The sequence below is a fragment of the Elgaria multicarinata genome, chromosome 3, assembly GCF_023053635.1.
Source record: "Elgaria multicarinata webbii isolate HBS135686 ecotype San Diego chromosome 3, rElgMul1.1.pri, whole genome shotgun sequence".
Classification (NCBI taxonomy): Eukaryota; Metazoa; Chordata; class Lepidosauria; order Squamata; family Anguidae; genus Elgaria; species Elgaria multicarinata.
The window spans coordinates 78,368,023-78,388,640 of NC_086173.1; the positions used below are offsets into that span (position 1 = coordinate 78,368,023).

At 44.8% G+C, this 20,618-nt stretch overlaps 1 protein-coding gene across 1 annotated transcript in view; it reads right to left on the reverse strand.

Annotated features, from left to right (window-relative positions):
- The window catches only part of KCTD16 (potassium channel tetramerization domain containing 16), a 202,067-nt gene extending 183,244 nt beyond the window's left edge, over positions 1-18,823 (reverse strand). The window contains exons 1-2 of the mRNA XM_063120679.1: positions 18,295-18,823; positions 16,873-17,802 (exon numbers count right to left, since the gene is read on the reverse strand). Of these exons, the coding sequence (XP_062976749.1) occupies positions 16,873-17,704 (832 nt within the window). The 5' untranslated portion in view covers positions 17,705-17,802; positions 18,295-18,823. The remainder of the gene's footprint in view (positions 1-16,872; positions 17,803-18,294) is intronic.
- Positions 18,824-20,618: the final 1,795 nt, after the last annotated feature.

A 20,618-nucleotide genomic window follows, 5' to 3' on the forward strand; every position in this document is an offset into this window, starting at 1 on the left:
TAACAACATCCATGCTGTTTTTCTGTGTTGCTGTTCCTGATTTTAATCCTCTTTAGCAGGACTATGCTCAATAAACAAATCTATTAAAAACCCTAAACTTATTAGCCTAGAAAAAGTACCAAAGGACAGACGGTTGTGAACAGTTGTTCATCCTGAGGGGAACATGCAAAATGACAAGTCAGTCAATCATCTCCATCTCTAATTTCTCTCATTGTCTCTAAGGACAGTAAGAACCATACAGAATGCCCAGTGATAAGCCCCACTCCTTACGGGTTGGATCCCCACGCTTATGTATTTATTTGTAATTTGCATGTTTTTAATTTGCAAAACGTCTCACTCAATATGGCACCACAGAATTCCATTTCATAAAAGGCACAAAAGGGAGTGGGAGGGGGGTTTCGGTTCACATTTCAATAAGAACTTGCCAAACTCACACTTCCTGAAATAATATGCAAACTGGAATGCAGTTATCCTTCAATATTCACACTTTGGGGGATGTAGTAATGCAGTTCTCTAAACAAACAAAACATTGTATACACAAATGCATATATTAGGGGAATGCACACATAAAAGCGTGTATATTACTGGGGGGGGGAAATGTACAAAACAGTGTCATATTGAGGAAAAATGCTTGCAAAAATGTGTATATCAGTCAAACCTGCAAATAAAAAAGTGTATATTTGGGGGGGGGGGAATGCAGACAAAACTGCATAAGAAACTTTAAAAGTCACAAATTGAGGCAGAAATGGGAGAGAACAAAAGCTTACGCTGCCCCTCAAAAAATTCCAAGCTTCAAATTGGTGCAAAATCAGACTAATATGCAGCATAATATATGCTGCTAACCCCTGTGTGAAATCACATTGCTTTTAAGTGGGAATACAATGAAGATGACAGGCGCATCTGATTGACGCTTATATGAAACTTTCCTGGACTTTTTTCCCCCTGCCTCCTAGTCAACTTCCTGCTTTACTAGACACTACTTTACAGTGCACAATTTCAGAAAAGTTTGGTTTTTGCTTTTGGTGGTGACAAACTATAGATGCCTCACACATTACAGTAATACTAGGCATGCCAATACTAGACATGCGAAGGAAACCTATTTGATATCATTCCAATCTAGATCTGACAAACGACACTGCTCCCAGTGAAAAAGAATTTGCATACTGGATTGTGTATCCCATTGTTAACTTTACCACAGGCTTGTGAGACATGTTAAGCTGAGAGGTATCTCCAAGACCACTCAATAAGCATTAAGGTTGAGGAGGGATTCAAAGTCAGGTCTTCCTGGTCAAAATCCAACAGTGGCTTTCTGTTTAGAAAATCAACCCCATCAGCTCTCTACAGATCAACCCAGCCAATCCAAACTACAATGAATTGATTCATACACCTACTGGAAGGCGTATGACAAAGAAGGGATGTATAATTTTTTTACCATGTACTGAACCCCAGAATGACTAAAAGGCAATGTGTAAAGCAGGCTGCAAGCACACATTCTTCCTCTTCCAGTTCATACTTACCCGAACAGTCCCTTCATATGCATGTGGCAGTGCATGAATACCCTCTAACTCATGTGCACGATATGCGCAACATAACATGTAACATGGAGTGTACACAGATTCATTTCTTTGATTGACAATCCAAGGTATGTGCTATGTTGTACACATGGTGATGGCACATGAGCATTCATGTTCTGCCTGTGGCACATGCATACAGAGGACTTGTTCTAGTAAGTGTATGAAGCGGCCCATTGTTCCACAACCAAAAAACAATTCCTTGGCAGAAAAGTGCTAGCATATTGAAGAGCCAGCCAAAGAAATTTTGCTGCCTGAGGCAAAGGGCAAGATGGCGTACCCTCCCCAGTCCATGCACAAAAGCTGACTGGACTGACAGTTGAATCTTACTCAACACTACCGATAAGTTACGGTCCTCCATCACCGCAAGTTGGATTGGGGGCACCAGGACAGATTGTGTGGCATACTTTGTTCTGTTCTCCAACACAGGGAAAAGCTGGAGAATTCACGAGAAGACCTGGGAGACTGCCACTTCTGCTCCCCAGCACTTGCCACCTAAGGAGGTTGCCTCATTCTGCGCAATGGCAGGGCTGATCCTCATAGAGCTCCAGATGACTCAAGCAACGCAAGCTGCAACATGCCGAGAAGGCAATGTACCCAACACAACCAGTCTGATCTTAGTGAATATTCCTTCCTACCATTGAATATGACCATCAATCAGAACATAAGCAAGCAAAGTTTCATCTCTGCTTAAGAGGAGATCTGCTCTCAGTGTTTTGGTTCCATCAGTTCCCATCCTGTACACAGTCTGTCTTGCACTCTGGCACGGCAATAAATGCAACAGCATTTGAACTTCCTCCCTCCCACTCTTCCTCTCGCCCACTCTGCGTACTTTAGAACTCTGGCGCTCTCATGAGAGATCATTAAATTTCAGAACAATCAGCAGTTCATGTTATATATTCCATCGTGCCATGCTGTAACTTTTAGAAAGTGCTTTGCTATTAAATAAGACTGTGACCTATTAAGGAAGTGGGCAATTGCAGATCTTAAGATGTTTCTAACTGAGTTCTAACCATGCAACAGAAACCTCGACATGAGAGAGGTTCACATAAGAATCTGAAGGCAGGATTTTACTATGTAGAAGCTGAACATCCAGTCAGGGGTGGGCACTTGGGGCCCTCCAGGAGGGGATCTGCACGTCGCTCCCAGAGCACTTCTATGCGACTCCAGTGCACCCCGAAAACGATAGTCTGACTTCTCTGTAAAAGAAATGACGAAGAGCCGTCCATGCCGCTGCCGCCACCGCCGACAATGAGGAGAGCTCTCCTCCAGCGAGGAGAGCTCGGCAAAAGAAGGTGGGGTAGAGAGCTTCTTCCGCTCTTCACCCCGCCTTCTTTTGCCGAGCTCTCCTCGCCGGCAGAGAGCTCTCCTCGTCGGCGTCGGCATCGGCGGCATGGACGGCTCTTCGTCATTTCTTTTACAGAGAAGTCAGACTATCGTTTTTGGGGTGCACTGGAGTCGCATAGAAGCGCTCTGGGAGCGACGTGCAGATCCCCCCAGGTGTTGTTGGACTCCAGCTCATATCAATTGACATCTGGAAGGACACACATTCCCTGTTTCTGCACTAATAGATATTATTCCTTGCTTTAGTTCTTTGAATATCTAACACACAGACACAGATATGTTTGATAGTAACTAAGACTTATATTTTAATTTATATGAAAAAACCCAATTGAGATAGGATTAACACAAGACAATGAAAACAATTTTTTTTCATACCAAGTAAACTTTTTCCCCATACCATTTGCTCCAGAAAATAACATCCAATAGCTACTGAAGGCAAGTCCTAAATGCAGAGCTGTACCTAATACTGGAGTAAGATTACTACATATTAAAAGTGTCATGGCAGAACTGAAGTTCTTGTAAGGCAATTTCACTGACAAACAGAAAGGCCCCAACGTAAACCTTGCTTTAGATGTTTGAAGCCTGAGGGCAAAGAAGAATGTTGAATCTCACAGATACCAATGGGGCCCAACCCAGGCAACATCAATTAATGCCTAAAAAGGACCACAAACAAATGCTGAGTCCCACTGATGTCAAACAGAAGCCAGTCACATCCAATTCATACTAAATAATATACTACTAGTGTAGGTCTGCACATCACATGGTCTGTTAGACCTATTGTAACTCCTCCCTGAATATGTGGCACCACAGCAATTTTTACTATCTGTTGTCCTATCTATCTAGGGGAAGTAGACAACAATCTTTTCTGGTGAGGCAAGATCCCTGTCTTCCCATGCTGCATTTCACCTTCATAGCACAATGCTGGACACTACGTAAGCATCCCCATGCTACAGGCAAAATGGATCATTGTGGCTGTGAACTGTCATAGAAGAATGTGGGTGGGATGCCCAATCTCACCGTGAATGATTGTGTTAGCAATACCTCATCCCAGCTCTAACTGGACTAGATATGCATTTGGGTAAAATATGTGAGAAAATGCTTTCCTGCAGTTATAGGTGTCCCCTTTTTAAGCTAGTGAAAATGGTAAACGTTGCCCTCGGAGCTATTTGTAGTGTGCGCCATAACATGTCCGTGGGAATGGGCTATACTGAATGGACTGGAGCCTATATTTGATCACTTGTATTTTCTTTGCCCTTGAGTCTCACTGTGTAATAACTGTTGTTATTATTTCAGTGTGTGTGTGTGTGTGTGTGTGTACTTTCCAGGCCACTTCATGTGTCTGATGAAGTAGGCTTGAGCCTCTAAAAACAAATGCCACTATAAATTTAAGGTGCCACAGGACTCTTTGTCATTTCTCTCAAAAATCATGACATTCTGCTGACACTGCTGTGATGTCGTTGCAACACAAACCCAATCCACCTCAGCAAGCATTTTGTATTGGCGGCTTATGGGTTTTCTGCCTTACAGTTCCAGTCATAGTGTATGAATGTGAATATAAATACACTTACTAATTAAATGCTGTCTCAAGCTTTATTCAAATAGAAATGGTGACATGTTGTGGTTGGTTAAATTAATCTTAGGTAAAGTATGCCATCCGAATACCCTGGGGATTTCTTTTACATTTGTTGTTAAAGGTCATAAATCTGAATTCTAAGCAGACACCAATTATTACACACATTTCCTCAAATACCAGCTCTTACCCAATAGCATGCATTCATTTAACCACATATAATTTGGTGAGTACTCCATAACTATCTCTTAATATTCATAACAGACTTTAAGAGCAGAATGAATAAACCAAACAGTGCTTTGTTGAAAGGGTGAGGTGAAAAATGGGGCCACAACCTACAGGGCTAATATAATGAGTGAAAGCAGCCAATGACTTGAAGGCTCACAAAGCCTGTCAATTAGTTTTCAGCCTGCAGTCATTTTGCCATAGACATCTCAAAGTTTCCTTTGAACATTACAGTTACCCAAGATGCTTTGTGTGCGTGGTTAAGAAGGCAACACAAGCCTTGAGGAAATGTGAATAATACTCTCAAATTAAAAAGGAAGAAAGGAACGTTCATAGTTGTTCAGGCTTTGGGGAAAATGGATACATTTATTTGCAGGTCTATCTGAACTCCTTATGGCAGTGGTTCCCAAAGTGAGTAGTACCACCCCCTTGGGCACGGTGGGACTGCATAGGGGGGCATTAAGAGGCAAGGGGGTGGCAGGGGGGTGCTCGAGATGGTCTTTTCCGTACCAGGAGTTTTGGTTTTCGAAGGAAATTTCTGATTGCTATCCTTCACTATGGAGAGTAGTTCAGAAGCTCCTGGTTGCATTTCCAACATCATACTTGGTGGAATGTGGTTTTAGTGTGGTCTGTCTACTTCTCTCCAAGCAAAGAAATCAACTCCAGATTACTAAATGTGGTGATTTAAGACTCATGTTAAGTGACTTTAAACCAGACATTGGGAAACTGGTATCACTTCATCAAGCCTATCCATCACATTAAGAATTTACAGAAAGGTGAGGTACTCTACCCTAGTTACTAAATGTGGTATCTAATATTCTTGCTAAATGACTATCAGACTTTGAAAAGATGATATCACTGGATCAAGTTCATCAATTATGTTTAATTGAGTAAACTAAAAAAATGTAATTGGGTTTTGAATAAATATTCAATTTATTGTTACTGTTTTGAATTTTATTATCTTCCTTAGTGGGTCGTTGAAAACTGCTATTCTGAATAATGATTTTTATAGGGTAGGGTAGGGGGCACTGGGCATGAGTTTGTGGAACCAAGAGGGAGGTTACCTCAAAAGGTTTGGGAACCACTGCCTTATGGGAATGGTTATGCTTAAAAGTGTAAGAACCTTGCTGGATCAGACCAAAAGCCTATTTAGTAGGCATGTGCTCCGCTCCGATTAGAAGCACAGAAGCAGGAGCGAATTGGCCTGCTCCGCCTTGCCCAGAGGCGGAGTAGAAGCGGACCGTGGACCCCTAGAAGCAAGGCGAAGAGAAGCACCCATTTTCGGAGCTCTCCGGTTTCCGCGGTCCGGTCCGATCACCATCTTGAAACATTTCGCCCATAGGATTGCATTGCGGAAAAGAAAGGGGGATAACTGTGTTGTTTTTGAAGCTATCGTTCTGAAAATTCTTGTGCTCAGAGAGTCGTGGATAGGGGTCATTTTGAGACTACTCTCAGCTCTCTGCGTGGTGCGGGTCGTGCGCTAGAATTTTTTTAAAAACCGGCGGGAAATACCTTTTTCGAAGGGCTGAGGGGCAGAGTTAACTCCCGATTATGATCACATGATCCCAAAGTTGGAGTAGGGGATAGGCAAAACGGGTAACTTGGGATTCTGGGAAACTTCTCTTTCTTAGTCTGAACAAACTTTTCCCAGTGTTTTTAAAACAGTAGCCCCACTAAATGCACAAACACAACCTGAAATCATATACTAAGCCAATAATAAGAGAGCACTGCTACCCACCCTAACTTTGGGGAACAACTGAAAAGATGTGGTGCAAGGGGATGAGCTCCCCTAGGGCATGCCATGTGGACGTGCCCCCACTCTCTCCTGTACTTGGGGGGCTATCACAGCCCTCCAAAGAGAGTAACCCGGTGGAGCAATGCCTGTCATGAGTTGAAGTGAGCGTTCTACTTCTCTTAGTGGTGGAGCAATGTATTTCATGAGCTGAACTGACAGCATTGCTTCTTAAAAGACTGGTCACTAGGACCAGTCAAATTGGCAGCTGCTTCCCCCTCCCCTGGGCACATCCCCCTATTACTGGTAAAAGACAGATATAGCCTTTTTTAAAAAGTTCTTCTTGTTGTTTATTCAGCAACACTGCTGCTTTTAATTCCACCCCTCCTTTGTTTATTTATTTATTTATTTATTCCATTTTATATGCATTACTGGCTTATCCTTGGCTCACTTCCTTATGCCCCCAGAAATGTCTGCTGCCTGCCTGCCTTCCCTCCCTCCTCCCCTGCCCACCTCGCAGGGATGTTGTGTGTGTCTGGCTTTGACTCAGGGGAGAAGTCCTTCCTGCGCTCAAGTTAGGCTTTTGGAAGTTCCAAATCCATTTTTCAAGTGTGGAAGAAGATTTCATAGGTTTATCTGTACTCCCCAATTCATGGCATGTTGGGATTTCCTTTGAAATGGCCCCATTGAGATGTCTGCAGGTTTAAGCTCCGCCAAAAATCAGGGGATGATGGGACTGCCTTGAGTCTTGGCGTGCGTGTATCCCTGGACAAGCTATCATGGTGGCGAGTTTGAGATTTTTAACGTGCAAATTGACGGAGCTATGGAAAGGGGTGTGAATGGCGTGCCCGATTTTCATAAATTCCCCAAAAATCAGGGGATGATGGGACTGCCTTGAGTCTTGGCGTGTGTATGTATCCCTGGATAAGCTTTCATGGTGGCGAGTTTGAGATTTTTAACGTGCAAATTGACGGAGCTATGGAAAGGGGTGTGAATGGCGTGCCCGATTTTCATAAATTCCCCAAAAATCAGGGGATGATGGGACTGCCTTGAGTCTTGGCGTGTGTATGTATCCCTGGATAAGCTTTCATTGTGGCGAGTTTGAGATTTTTAACGTGCAAATTGACGGAGCTATGGAAAGGGGTGTGAATGGGGTGCCCGATTTTCATAAATTCCCCAAAAATCAGGGGATGATGGGACTGCCTTGAGTCTTGGCGTGCATATGTATCCCTGGACAAGCTATCATGGTGGCGAGTTTGAGATTTTTAACGTGCAAATTGACGGAGCTATGGAAAGGGTTGTGAATTAGGTGTTGGATTTTTATAAATTCCCCAAAAATCAGGGGATGATGGGACTGCCTTGAGTCTTGGTGTGCGTGTGTATACCCCCATGAGGTGTCATGGTGCCAAACTTGAGGTTTCTAACTTTCACAGAAAAAAAGTTGTATACTTTTTTAGCTTAATGCAAGCCTATGGGGGGGAAACGGAGCGGACATAGGCGGAGTGGGGGTGGGGGCGGAGTGGGCCGATCCGCAAATCGCGGATCTGGAAGAGAAGCGGAGCGGGGGGTCCATGCACACCCCTACTATTTAGTCCCACATCCTTTTTCTCTCAGTGGCCAACCAGATGTTCAAGGAAGTCTAAAAGGAGGATGAGAGGGCAATAGCCTTCTCCCACTGCAGTTCACCAGCAATTGGTATTGAGAGGCATACTGCCTCTGATCCTGAAGGCAGTATATAGCCACCATGACCAGTAGCCACTGATAGCCTTATCTTTCATGAATGCATCTGATTCCCTTTCAAAGCCATCTAACGCCGTTTCTACACCAGCCCGAAAATCCGGGCTTGTCACGGCCAAGTCCCTGTGCGTCATTTGGACTCCCAGGGGCAAGGGGGGGATGAGCACGGGTTTTCTGAGGGATAAATAATCCCTGGGAAAACCCGATTCCTTCCGCGGTCTCAGGATCATCCTGAGACTGCGGGAGGTGTGTGGGCGCCTGTCCCAGTTTCTCCCCACCTCCCCGCGAGGATGAGCAGAGGGAAAGAGCCGGGCCGAGAGGAATTGGGGGTGGGGTGGGGAGCAGGAGCAGGGTTTTGTAGTTGTTGTTCTTGCACTTACCTTTTGCTGGAGCGCAAAAATGGCCGCCTCGACTCACACGACGTCCCTCCTCCCATCCCAGATGTCACGCTGGCCATTTGGACACGTGGGATGATCCCGGAAGAAGATAAGTTCAGGACCTCCGCCTCTCCCTCCCTCTACACCCGTATGGTGTGGAAAGGGCCTAAGTTGCTGGTTATCAGCTCATCTTTAGGAAGCAGATGTCATAGTTCAGTACCTCACAGAAGCCATTTGCTTAACCTGGAGGGTTATATAGCAGCTTTACTAAATCCCTATTTACTATGGCCATTTTTCAGCATCTCTCATTTGTATCTGTTTGTATTGCTTGAATGGTGGGAAATGCAGAGTAGCCTAAAGCAGAGATGAGTGAAGCAGTTTATTTCTGGCCTGTAGCACTTTCACATGTATTTACTGATTAGCTTTTCCATCCCATTACCATATTCATCTGTATTATTCTTAGTCCTTCAGAAGCTGCCTGGACCCCAGCAGGCTTACCACTGTCTGCTGTGCCTCCCCACACACAAACACCAGTTCATTTTCTTCCAGCCCAGCACCCAGAAAAAGGTTGAATGGCTGTTTCTGGCCACCAAGATAATCTCCCACAATGCCTCCACCATAGCCAGTGTGATCCAGTGGTTAGAGTGTAGGACCGGGACTCGGGAGATCTGAGTTCCAGTCCCCATTCAGCCACGGAAGCTCACAGGGTGACTTTGGGCCAGTCCCTGACTCTCAGCCCAACCTACCTCACAGGGTTGTTGTTGTGAGGATAAAAATGGAGAGGAGGGGGGTTCTGTATGCCACCTTGGGTTCCTTGAAGGAAAAAAGGTGGGATATTAATACAAAAAAATAAATAACTAAATAATATCATAATTTCAGGGCACTGCGGGATATTAACAACACGACCTAGCTACCCACCAGCACCGCACAGTGTATTGCTACTGACACTGATGCCAGGGCCACATAAATTCACCAGGCGCCACTAATCGAAGAAGCGGCAACCAGAGGGCATTTTGCCAGGCTCCTCTCAAATTTTAAACTGGCCCTGCCCTTACCTGCATCGTCAACTCCCAGGGGCTGTCCATATGCAAGGAAAATACCAGGGTGGGTGCATGGTGACGCTTCATTGATTAGACGATGCAGCACTCACTGCGCACCCACCCTGGGGCGTTCCCATGAAGCTGTGAAGAAAAGAAGTCAGGGACTTAACCCAACTTTTTTTCTCTGAAGTCAGGAGTACGGCATATCCGCCACCTATCCTCACTCCAGAGTTGCGGCAGAGGCGTGGCTGGGTGGATAATGCCCCCTTATTGGTCTCTGTCTGCCTGGGCAGACGGCATGGGGCGGACTTGGCTGCTGGAAACCCCGCGCTTTTGTTGCAGCATCACATTAGCTGCTGCCACCCCAAAGCAACAAAAGAGTGGGGTTTTGTTTATTGTGGCGGCAACTCGCCACCATATAGGCTGCCCCCCAGTCACACAATGACCCAGTGTCGAATAGACAATGTATAGAGAGAGCTGCCCATTTAGGGAAATTGTTGGGAGTTCTCTAGTACCTGCAAACAGCTACTTTATCCTCCCTGCATACAGAAGTGTTTGGCTGAGGATTGAATACAGGGCAATGTAACAGCTACTGTCAGTTGTACAGCTAGGATTGGAGCTTGGGACCAAAATCCTGCTCCCCTACAGCAAAGGGGGTGCCAAATGACCACCCAGAGAGTGGCAAGTGATCAGGAGAGCAGAGCAGCATGAACAAACTCCATTTCATTCCTAATGGGGCTAGGATGTAAGAGGGTTTAAAATGCAAAACTGCACATGCTCAGGGGATATTTTTTTTGGCGGTAGGGGTTAACCAGAATTGGCAAACTCTTTTTGTTGTTATTATTTAACATATCAGGGATGTAGAAGCAGTTGCAAAGCATGGAATGGTGGGGGGAGGTGAGGAGAGAAATGTTAGTTGTGTGTTTCCCAACTAAGAAGGTACACACGACCATCTAAAGAGGAACCCCCACCAGACCATTAAGTTCAGGGTCTAAAAGAAGGTAGGTGCACCACTGCCCATGGTCCAGAGAAGAGAGGGGCAGAAAAGGAATGGAGTGAGGGTGGGGAGAAGAGTAAGGACCAATGGGAGGGGGTGAAAAGAGAGTGTCTTGAAGGAGGCCTGGCGTTAGCTTCCTATCTACACATCCAGATGTCTCTTGGGTGACAGAGAAGAGACGGCTGCAACCCATTTCCCCCCAAACAGAGCTGGAGCCCTGGTCCATTCTGAACGGCAACTCATCCCCTGTGCAGCCATTGATTCTAGAAACCACACAAATAGCCTGTAATCCCTGGATCTGTGAACTACTGGCCCCAACACACACAGAGGCACCGCCTGCCGCCTCCAAATTCCCTCTTGTGCTGGCCTAGTTTAGAGCTGGAGCATAGCCCAGCTGCACCGAACACACACATTGCATTGTCATCCGGTGCTTTCGCTCCACTCACCCAGCAAAGCAGAAACAATTTTGCTGCGCTGGCTGCCTTCAGTGGCTTCAGCAAGTACAACCGAATACAAATCTCCCAGTAGAGTTTGGCATGCCTACATAGATCATCCATAAAGACAGGCAATAGATCTATCTATACTGCTCGTCTGAGATGTTGTTGAATACTTTGCCACTACCAAATTCAATTAATCTAAGGAACATACACCTTCTCACCCCCACCCCAATATATTTTCTTTAATTCATCTGGATACTTTGAACCAAGATAGGGTGACCACATGAAAAGGAGGACAAGGCTCTTGTATCTTTAACAGTTGTATTCCAAAGGGAATTTCAGCCAGTGTCATTTGTATATATGGAGAACCTGGTGAAATTCCCTCTTCATCACAACAGTTAAAACTGCAGGAGCTATACTAGGGTGACCAGATACAAAAGAGGGCAGGGCTCCTGCAGCTTTAACTGTTGTGATGAAGAGGGAATTTCATAAGTTGGTGCATGAATACAAATGATACCAGCTGAAATTCCCTTTTCTGTTAAACTGTTAAAGATACATGAGCCCTGTCCTCCTTTCCATAGGGTCACCCTAAACCAAGAAGATGGCTGCAAGCAACAGTTTTGGTTTCTTTAAAGTTCATCATCATCATCCCATCAATGATTTCATAAACTAAGGCCTTAAAATATAGATTACAGTAGTTTGTCGTACCATAACCTTTAAAAAAAAATGAAATCTTTCAGTCGACTTCCCCATGCTCCCTGAGCATTTGCGCAGGATGTACTTGAGCTGATCAGCAAAGAACATCTTTGCATGTAGCTAACTAGTTGCTTTAGAATACCTCCCGCCGTTTCGGCCCATTAACCCAAGCACAACAGCTTGATGAATTAATGCTTATATAGGCACAGTTGGCAGCTCTAATTAAATAATTATGGTTATGCAGCTGCAAAGAAGCTGGAATGTCCCGTCGGAAAACCAGCTGTCAGTTTTATTGGTCCTAAGAGTTTTTGAAAAAGGAATTTTGGAAATTTGATGTGAAGGGGCTCTGGCCACTGTCACGCTCTCAAAAATGGATTGCTAGTAGCATCCGTACATTACAATATCCAAGAGGAGATTCATATATCCAGATAATTGCTCTATCCCAGCAAAGTCATATATTGTTAGGTAGCACGTATGATGTAAATTATTATAATTACTAGAACAATGCTCGAGTCAGCTGCTGTTGCATAGAGTAAATCTGCATTCTGGGTTTGGTTAAGTTGCTTCAAACTGATGAATGCAATGAAGGGGTGGGGAGAGGCTCCCATAATCAACTTTCTTAAGAGAAGGAACTCCCATTTTAAAACAAAGTATTGCTACTCTATTTCCTCAGCAGCCATTACACTGACTTCTCTGAGCATTCACCAGCTTTATCCTGTCACAAAAATTAATCCAAGTTAATGTCAACTTTTGAATCCAGAGCTGGCCCAGATTCTGGGAAATATCAGGTATGGACTCAGTCACAGGTGTGCATCACCACTGAGCACTGGTCGAAGGGACTCTTGAATACTGATAGGCCAACACAGGCCATGTGACAATTTTCTGACCTTTATAAAAGCTTCCAGTTCAAGCTGGAAGCTTTTATAAGCAAAAGGACATTCTGTTTTCTCTTCTCTGTTGAAATTCCCTCACCTCTATCTCAGAATGCCTTTATTTTGCATGGTCTGTGATTAGCTTTGTCTAGACTTACTCCCTGACCTCTCCCCACTGCCCTGTCCCGACTATGGAATATAACAGACATCTGAGGGTAGCTTGGTCAAGCAGGTCAAGTTGAGATGGAAATACAGGATCTTGAAAAGGTCCAAGCAGACAATTTGCTCCCATGAGCCCTAGGATTGTGTTATTCATGTGTAGGGCACTCACAAAAGGAACCATCACTGGCTTTGTCAACAGCATTACACAGCTGGGCTGTTCCCACCCCTGCCATATGTGTGTTGAACCAGCACATCTAGAGAGGAACCTTTGTATGTAAGCAGCTGCTCAAGCATAGATGTTATTCTTCAGATATGTGTGGGCTCCATGAACAGACATATGGAGGAGTGGGGCTATCCTGGCCATGTGACATCAGGGTTAGGGCATCCTGATTCTTCTTCTACACATGTGCCCTACAGTCTGGCACTCAGCCAAAGCCTTTTATCTGTCTTTGGCAAGACTCCTCCTCCAAGGCTCTGCCTGAAGAGCAGTGAGCCTTAAAGGCGCAGACCTCTGCCCTGGGACCTAGCCCTCTATCAGCCTCAGTCGGCTCCTGCCTTCATTATTGGTGAGCAGGCATCAGAGTACGTAAAGGGGACAAGTTCCTCTGGGGTATACAGCTCAAGAGGTGCTGTCTCCAGGGATCCCAGTCCAAGTTCAGGAAGATTTGGTTCAAAGGCTCCTGTCTAACAGACTCTGGATCAGACTCAGTACTGGGCTTTGGGTCTGGGATCAGCACTCTGTAGCTGGTTTCCCTAATCCAGCTGGCACCTCCTCTTCCTGGCCCCTTCCAATGTGCTGCTCAGGGTTGATGGTCATAAAGGGGATCCCATCTTGTTCTTTGCCTCAGGCAGCATAATGTCATATGCTGGTGCTGATTCACACAGAGGCCTGACTGTCCACTGTAAAATGGTACAAATGGCCATCCTATTTTAAAGCCTCCCTATTAAATTGTGAATTTCTCTTCCAGCTGGAAAAGCTGTATCTGTACATTTAGATACTGCCATTTCTTTGTTCAGCGTATCATACAAAACTAGCTGTACTAATAAAATGTTCATAACATTCATTCTGAGGATATAGTTCAATACAAAACAAATTATCCAGCAAGGACTGTACCACACACAGCCAGTGTGGTGTACTGACTAAGGTGTTGGACTGGGAGTCAGGAGATCCGGGTTCTAGTCCCCACTCAGCCATGGAAACCCACTGGGTGACTTTGGGCCAAGTCACATACTCTCAGCCCAACCTACCTCACAGGATTGTTGTGAGGATAACATGGAGAGGAGGAGGATTCTGTACGCCACTTTGGGTTCCTTGGAGGAAAAAAGGGGGGATATAAATGTAATAAATAAATAAATAAATAAATAATAGGTTGAGTTGAAGGGGTAGTCCGAGGCATTTATACTGCCAAAGGAGAGGATTTGGCTTATGTGTAAGATGTCTGAGGTACCAATATATGTTTAAGCACAGGGGAGTCTTGATTTTTAATCCAGCTGTAACACAAAAGCATTGGAACAGCATCATCACCAATGTGATGATAGTAGACAAATCAATAAAAGCTTCATCCACAACTTAGCCATGTCACGCAGTCTTGTAAGATACAGTACTCCTTCCGCCCCTCAGCTCTGGCAATCCCCAAGCATATCTGGAATTGGAACATGACAGAGCCCAACTGCTGTGCAACAACTGGAGATGCTGTTCCCTCTTTTAGGAGCAACAAGGCCCCAGAAGCAAATAGGACCCTATTCTTAGGCATGGGGAGTTGTAACTGTTCCCCTCAATCATAGCAGTGCCATCGGGGTTTTTACCTGCTAGCTGGCTGGGCCATCTCTCAGATCCAGGTATAAATATGGCCTGGGATTTGTTCAGGTCCCTGCCCTGGTGACTGGGAGGGGAAGGTAGCAACAGCATAGAAAAGCCTGTTTATGGGTCATGCCCAACATGGCAAGGTGCTGTGCTTTCTCTAAAAATCTAGATATTTCAGAAAAAAGGAAAACCGGAGTATAAAATTTAGAGAGAAAGATTATCATGGGAGCGATGTATTATCACCAGCATAGAGTACTTGTCATTAACTTGGATTTCTTCAGGGGAATTTAAACATCCTTGACTGTATTTTACTTTGCCTCTATTCCTCTGCTTTCTTTTATGCCTGTCATATGATTTGTCGCTGTAACTTGGGAGAGAAAAAATGAACAAATATTCAATAAACCCCCACCCCCCAGTAATTTGAGGCCAAGCCTAAATATTTTCCTCTTTGTGCTTATAAAAGTCCCTCTACACACACACAACTCACAACATATATATAGACCAAGAGAAATATTAGAAGAGAATGTATTGCTTGAGTACAGATGACATTGAGCCTCATCAGACCGGGGGGCGGGGGTCGCTTTGCCTCCTGCTTCTGTCCCACAATAGGGACAAGCAGCTTCCTCTTTCTTCACATGGGGAAGCAAGCGGAAGCAAGCAACGACCACACGGCCCCATTCAGTGGGTGTTTTTGTAGCGCAGCTTCTCCTGCACACAGCAGGAAATGGCAGCAAGTATCATCATATCCCCCCAAAAACAGCTTTTCTAGGTCTTTTTTTCTCATTGAAAAAAGTGCAGAAGGAGCGGGAGATGCACGGGAGGAACGCTGCATTGTTAAAATGTCCCGCGAAGAACCATAATTGGCCAGTCGCGAGCATGCCATAAAATGCTCATCTAATGATGCTCATTAACAACAAAATATCAGTAATATCTACCATTTTCTCATCAGCCTATGACTTCAGTCCTAATCTTTGGGCAAACAAGCCACTAAAAACTTCAGCAACTGTTTGGATCTTTGCTTTTCCAAAGCACAGGAAATCGCCAATAATCAATAACTTACAATCATATACAGCTAGCACTCCCTAATTTCTCCCATTATATTTGGCCATAGCAGATCAGTGTGGGATATTTTAGCAAGAAGTGTTTTGAAATAAACATCCAGGCACATTAAAGGTTCCATTGATATCAAAATCCCCAGATGCTTATACAGAATCCTAAAATAAGCACCATAGTGAACTCCTTCACATGACTACCCAACTTACTATTCAACATAGTTAGAACCATTTCTCAATATCTGCACTACTTTTCAAAACCTCTCATTTAAATAGTTATGCAGAGTGGAGCAAGTATCTAGGATTTATCTTCAGAAAATACATTTAAAGATGACACTAATGATCTGTTTGCAATAGGGGACGGATCAATCCTCCTTCCATTTTAAATAAACCCAGGATAAGATGCCGTAGCCATACACAATGAAGATCAAGTACTTTTATAAAGCATGGAATCAAAACTGTCCTGGTGTGACCAGACAAACGTTTGCCCAAGTAAATACAAAAACTTCCTGTCTGATTACCAAAACGCTGATGAGATTCCAGCCTGAAGAGCAAATATATCTAGTTGGGGGTGGGGATGGCATTTATATCAGAGGCACCATTGCAAGATGCAGGAGCTTCATTCTTTCAGCATCTGCTGTCTGTTTTAATACCATCTTCTTTCAAACCCACCACCTTTCATGGTGGAAAAGACCCCTGTGGGAAAGGAGCTGGAGTGAGTAGATTTTGCTTTCCCTACTCTGCACGTGAGCATGTCAGTTTTACTGACAGATGGCTTGGCTGACTGTGTGCGATTATTACCAAACATCTATTACCTTTGTAAACTGAATCTCAATTGAAGCTTTTCTGTAATTAAATCAGCGGTGACTTTTCAGGGCTTGCATGACAGCGAACGAGGACTCAAGAGGCAGGTCAAACTCAAGAGACTATCAAACTGATCGTTAACCAAGGTGGGATAACAGGCAGCATCTCTGTATATGTGGGTGAGTGTGTGTTGGGAGTTTAGGAGGGAGAGAAATTTTGGCAGTCTGTGCTGCCCCCTAGCCAAGACCTGACCACTGCATTCGCCATCAGTGTGTGCTTGAAAGACTGATGCTAAACATCCCCTTTGCACACCCGGTTCTTCCAGAACAAAACTTTGGTTAACAGCAAAGGCAACAAGGCTTGTTCAAGCTAGAAAGGCCACCCAGCTGCCCAAAGAAACAGACTCCAAGCAAACACTCAGCCTCACCACACCAGATGTTGTTTGTACTTACGATAAAAGACGTATTCCGTGTAGTTGGACCAAACTTTGTCGTCAGTATATTGATTGACAAAAGAAGCTGTCACAGAGGAATTACAGGCGACCATGTGGAATCCACATTCTGACAACATATCAAAAGCCCTCTCCAGGTGTCTGAACTTCAGGTAGAACCTGGAGGTGTATCTGTCAGGAGCCCGGTCGGGGTCTCTGCTCTCATTCAAACTTTCTCCAAAAACTTCTTTGACTAGAGCAATCCTGCCACAAACCAAAATCCTTGGGACTCTCCTGAACTTGGCATCTGCTTGGGTCTCTCTGCCCATGGTGCATGACCCTCTGTAGCCAATGGTGATGAAGCCCCACTTTCGATCCGAGGGCATGAGTGATGATGGGGGGCATATTCTTGTGTCGCTGCTTTGGGAAACCTCCTCGTAATCACTATGGCAATAGTCATCAGGACTTTGCTTGACCTCATCAGGAGTCAGGAGTTTGACCAAGTCCGGGAGTTGAAAGTACTCGGCTTCCCTCTTGAGCCTTCCTCGCTCTGGGAAATGGTCAGGCAGGACCACCTGCTTGTCCCTGAGATAGTCCAGGATGTAGCGGAACAGGAAGCCATCTCTGTCGATGAAAATCCTCCCCTTGGAATCCTTTGCTAGGTCAGTGGCTGCCTCTTTCTTCGAGGTGAACATTTTCCAAAGCAGGGAGTGGGGGATGCCAGTTAAAGTTGAGTGACGAGTGAAGTAAACCTGGCCGCCCACATTCAGTTCTATCACCTCTGGGAAGGACGGTGGAGCGGCCGCTTGTTCTCGAGGAGGGAGGTAAGTCCTGCAGTTTCCACTCAAGGCCATGGTACTTTTATACAAGCCAACCACAAGTTGGGGCAGGACTCTCACTCACATCCGAGATTTCCGTAAGGCTCCTGTCCCCCTTCTCCTCAAAGAGCCTCCTAGCATTTAAGGAGATTGGGGTAGATGGGAGGGGGGTGAAAAGAGAAAAGGAAGTTGCAATATTTTACTTTCAAGTGTCCAGAAATGATGATCACAAAAACTGGCAAAGTGGCTCGAACCTTAAGCGGTAGATGAAAAGGGCTCACTTCACCAAATGCAATCAAATGATCAGATCTTCCATCAAAGCCCAAAATGGTAGGAGAAAACCACATCCCCTATTATTCACACGCCTGTTGAATAAAAAAGAAAACGAGGAGAACAATTACCTCCCTATGCATGGGGGCCAAATGATTTAAAAAGAATAAAAAGCAGTGGAGTCTGGAACATCCCACATACCACCGATTCAAGGGAATATTTAACTTGCTATGTCATTTTTTGTTTAGATTTCTTTTCTTGACAGTAAAGGGGTTAACAAGACACCACACATTTCAGCCTGCACAAGCCTCTCATTTAGAACATGTAAAAGAAGGGACCGAAGCATCGAACCTTACCTTGGTTACACGGATGCATACACAGTTCTTGTGAACAGAAGCAACATTTTCTAAGCAGCCCCAAAATCAGCACCGAGGCGGGTTGAATCCGGGAGGACGAGCACATCCAAAAGCAAGAAAGGGACTGAGATGAGCCGGGTCCGTTTGGCAATATCCAGGCAAAACATAAGAGTACAAAACCCACGCAGGGGAAAGTTAACCAGAATGGGCATTGAGGAGGAGTGGAGCTGTGTAGCAAGAGCCGAGGCAGAAAACCAGCATAAATCCCAGGTCAGGATCCTTTAGGGGAGGGAAGGATTTCAGCAGGAGGACCTTGCTTTAGATGACTTGCAGAAAGCCCAGATGCTGAGAATAGCACTGACACGTTTCAGGGGCATCCCCCGGTGGCCCCTTCTTCTCCCTCAGTAAGGACAGAGAGCCTCCCATGTTTCCCAGCCAGGATGAGAGAGTCCAAGCTTGCAGCAGTTTGAAAGCTGCCTGTTCTCCTTTCCCTACCCAAGCTGCTGCTCTGGTTGCTGAGCTGGGTGGTTCCACAGTTCCCAGTGCAGTTCAGATGCTGTTGTTTCAGCAGTGCAGGGAAGAAACCATCCAGGGAAATGACTATTACATCATCTTAAAGGAATATGGCTTTGAGAAAGCCGAGAAACCTGGAGGGGGTGGGACTCACGAGTTCATTTCCCTCTTCTTCATTTTTTAACGAGTTGCAGGAGGAGAAGCACAGCACGAGGCTGTCACAGGCAGCTCTTCCCAAACCAACCGTGAGGCTCCCAGAAAGCTTATACCGCTTAATCTGCTGGATGAAAAGACCGGCTCCACATTTTGTCCCTTGCAGCCCTCTATATTTGAGCAGGCATTAAGTTTTCTCTTGTCCTAAACGCACAGGTCTCTCTCGATCCTGTTGCACATTTGACTGCCTTGAGAAACTGAAGCCTTCTGCGGTGCTGTTGCAAAGGGAAACCTTATGGTTTGATACGGTCCCCCCGAGACGCACAGAACAAATTGCAGTGCATAAATATGTAAATTCAGCTTTGATTTCCCCACACGCATATATAGAAAAATGTCAGCCTTTGCACACCGAATTAACTCATCATGATCTGTCAAGCAACCAAGCGGAGGGGGATAATATGTGAAATGGCAGAAACAGAAAGGGCCATTATGCTGTGGCAAGCTTGTCCAGGAAAGTTAGAATAGAAGCCAAACTACTCCTCTCAAATGAAGTATCATACTAAATTTCACTGTGAGAAATGTGCAGTGTGCTTCCCAACGGAGCGTATATAGAATCGCAGCCTTAGGGTCCCAAAATGTGCCTTTCAAACCAGCAGGGGCTGCACCATCTTCACAAAGGGAGACAACCCAACCATAACTAGAAAATATCCAGGATCTTACAAGGTGCATTTTCCCAGGGATGACGTCAATGCTACTTCTATTACCGATGATGAAGTTGCAAGGATTACATTAAGCTGTTAGTTAATTTACATAACAATATATTCTCATTTTCAGGTCAATGTATCTCTGGCTGTGCCCCTAGAGTAGCCAAGAAGGGTTAAAGCTTGCTTGAAGGCTTCGGTATATAAGCAGTTTTTAAAACTTTGTTAAGTAGCATATTGGGACATATTGGCTAAAATTAAAGCCTAATTACTGCATGGAGTATTTTTTTAAAAAAGGGGGGCTGCAGTGCTGGAGGGAGGATTAGTCCTTCCCTCCTGAGCAACCCCCCCCCAAATATAATGCCCCATGTGCAATTAGGCTTTATAAAAGCTTCCATTGACACCAATGGGGGCCTTTTAAAAGCAGAATTACTGCAAAGGGGGCAGGAACAGAGGGGAGTATGTGGTTAGGGAGGCCACATCTGTGGGCCACATCTGGCCTCCAGCCCAGAGGGTCTCTATCGCTGAGCTAAATAAATGCAACAACAACAAAAATCATTCAAATGAGATGCCAGTTCAAAACATTTGTATGTGTTTTCTGGAAGATCTGTCAGCAACATCCAAGGTATTTTTCAGCCCAGCAGACAGAGTTTTCAACTCAAAATGCAAAACCTTTATCATTTTGTCAGAATCTTCAGAGACAAAGATCTCTAGAACACTGGTGTAGTGAATTTAACCACCGCAGTCCTGAGATTATCCAGTTATTCTGCAGACTAAACATATTAATAAACACTTAGTTATATTTCACTTAGGTACAGCTTTACCCATTACATTTACCTGTTGTGATCTCAATAGTTTTACCCAAGCAAAAAACCAAGCCAGCAGCTGGTTTTATTTTACATGTTTGCAGCACCACCTACTGGCTTGATGAAATTATGACAAGAGTCCCTAAGAACA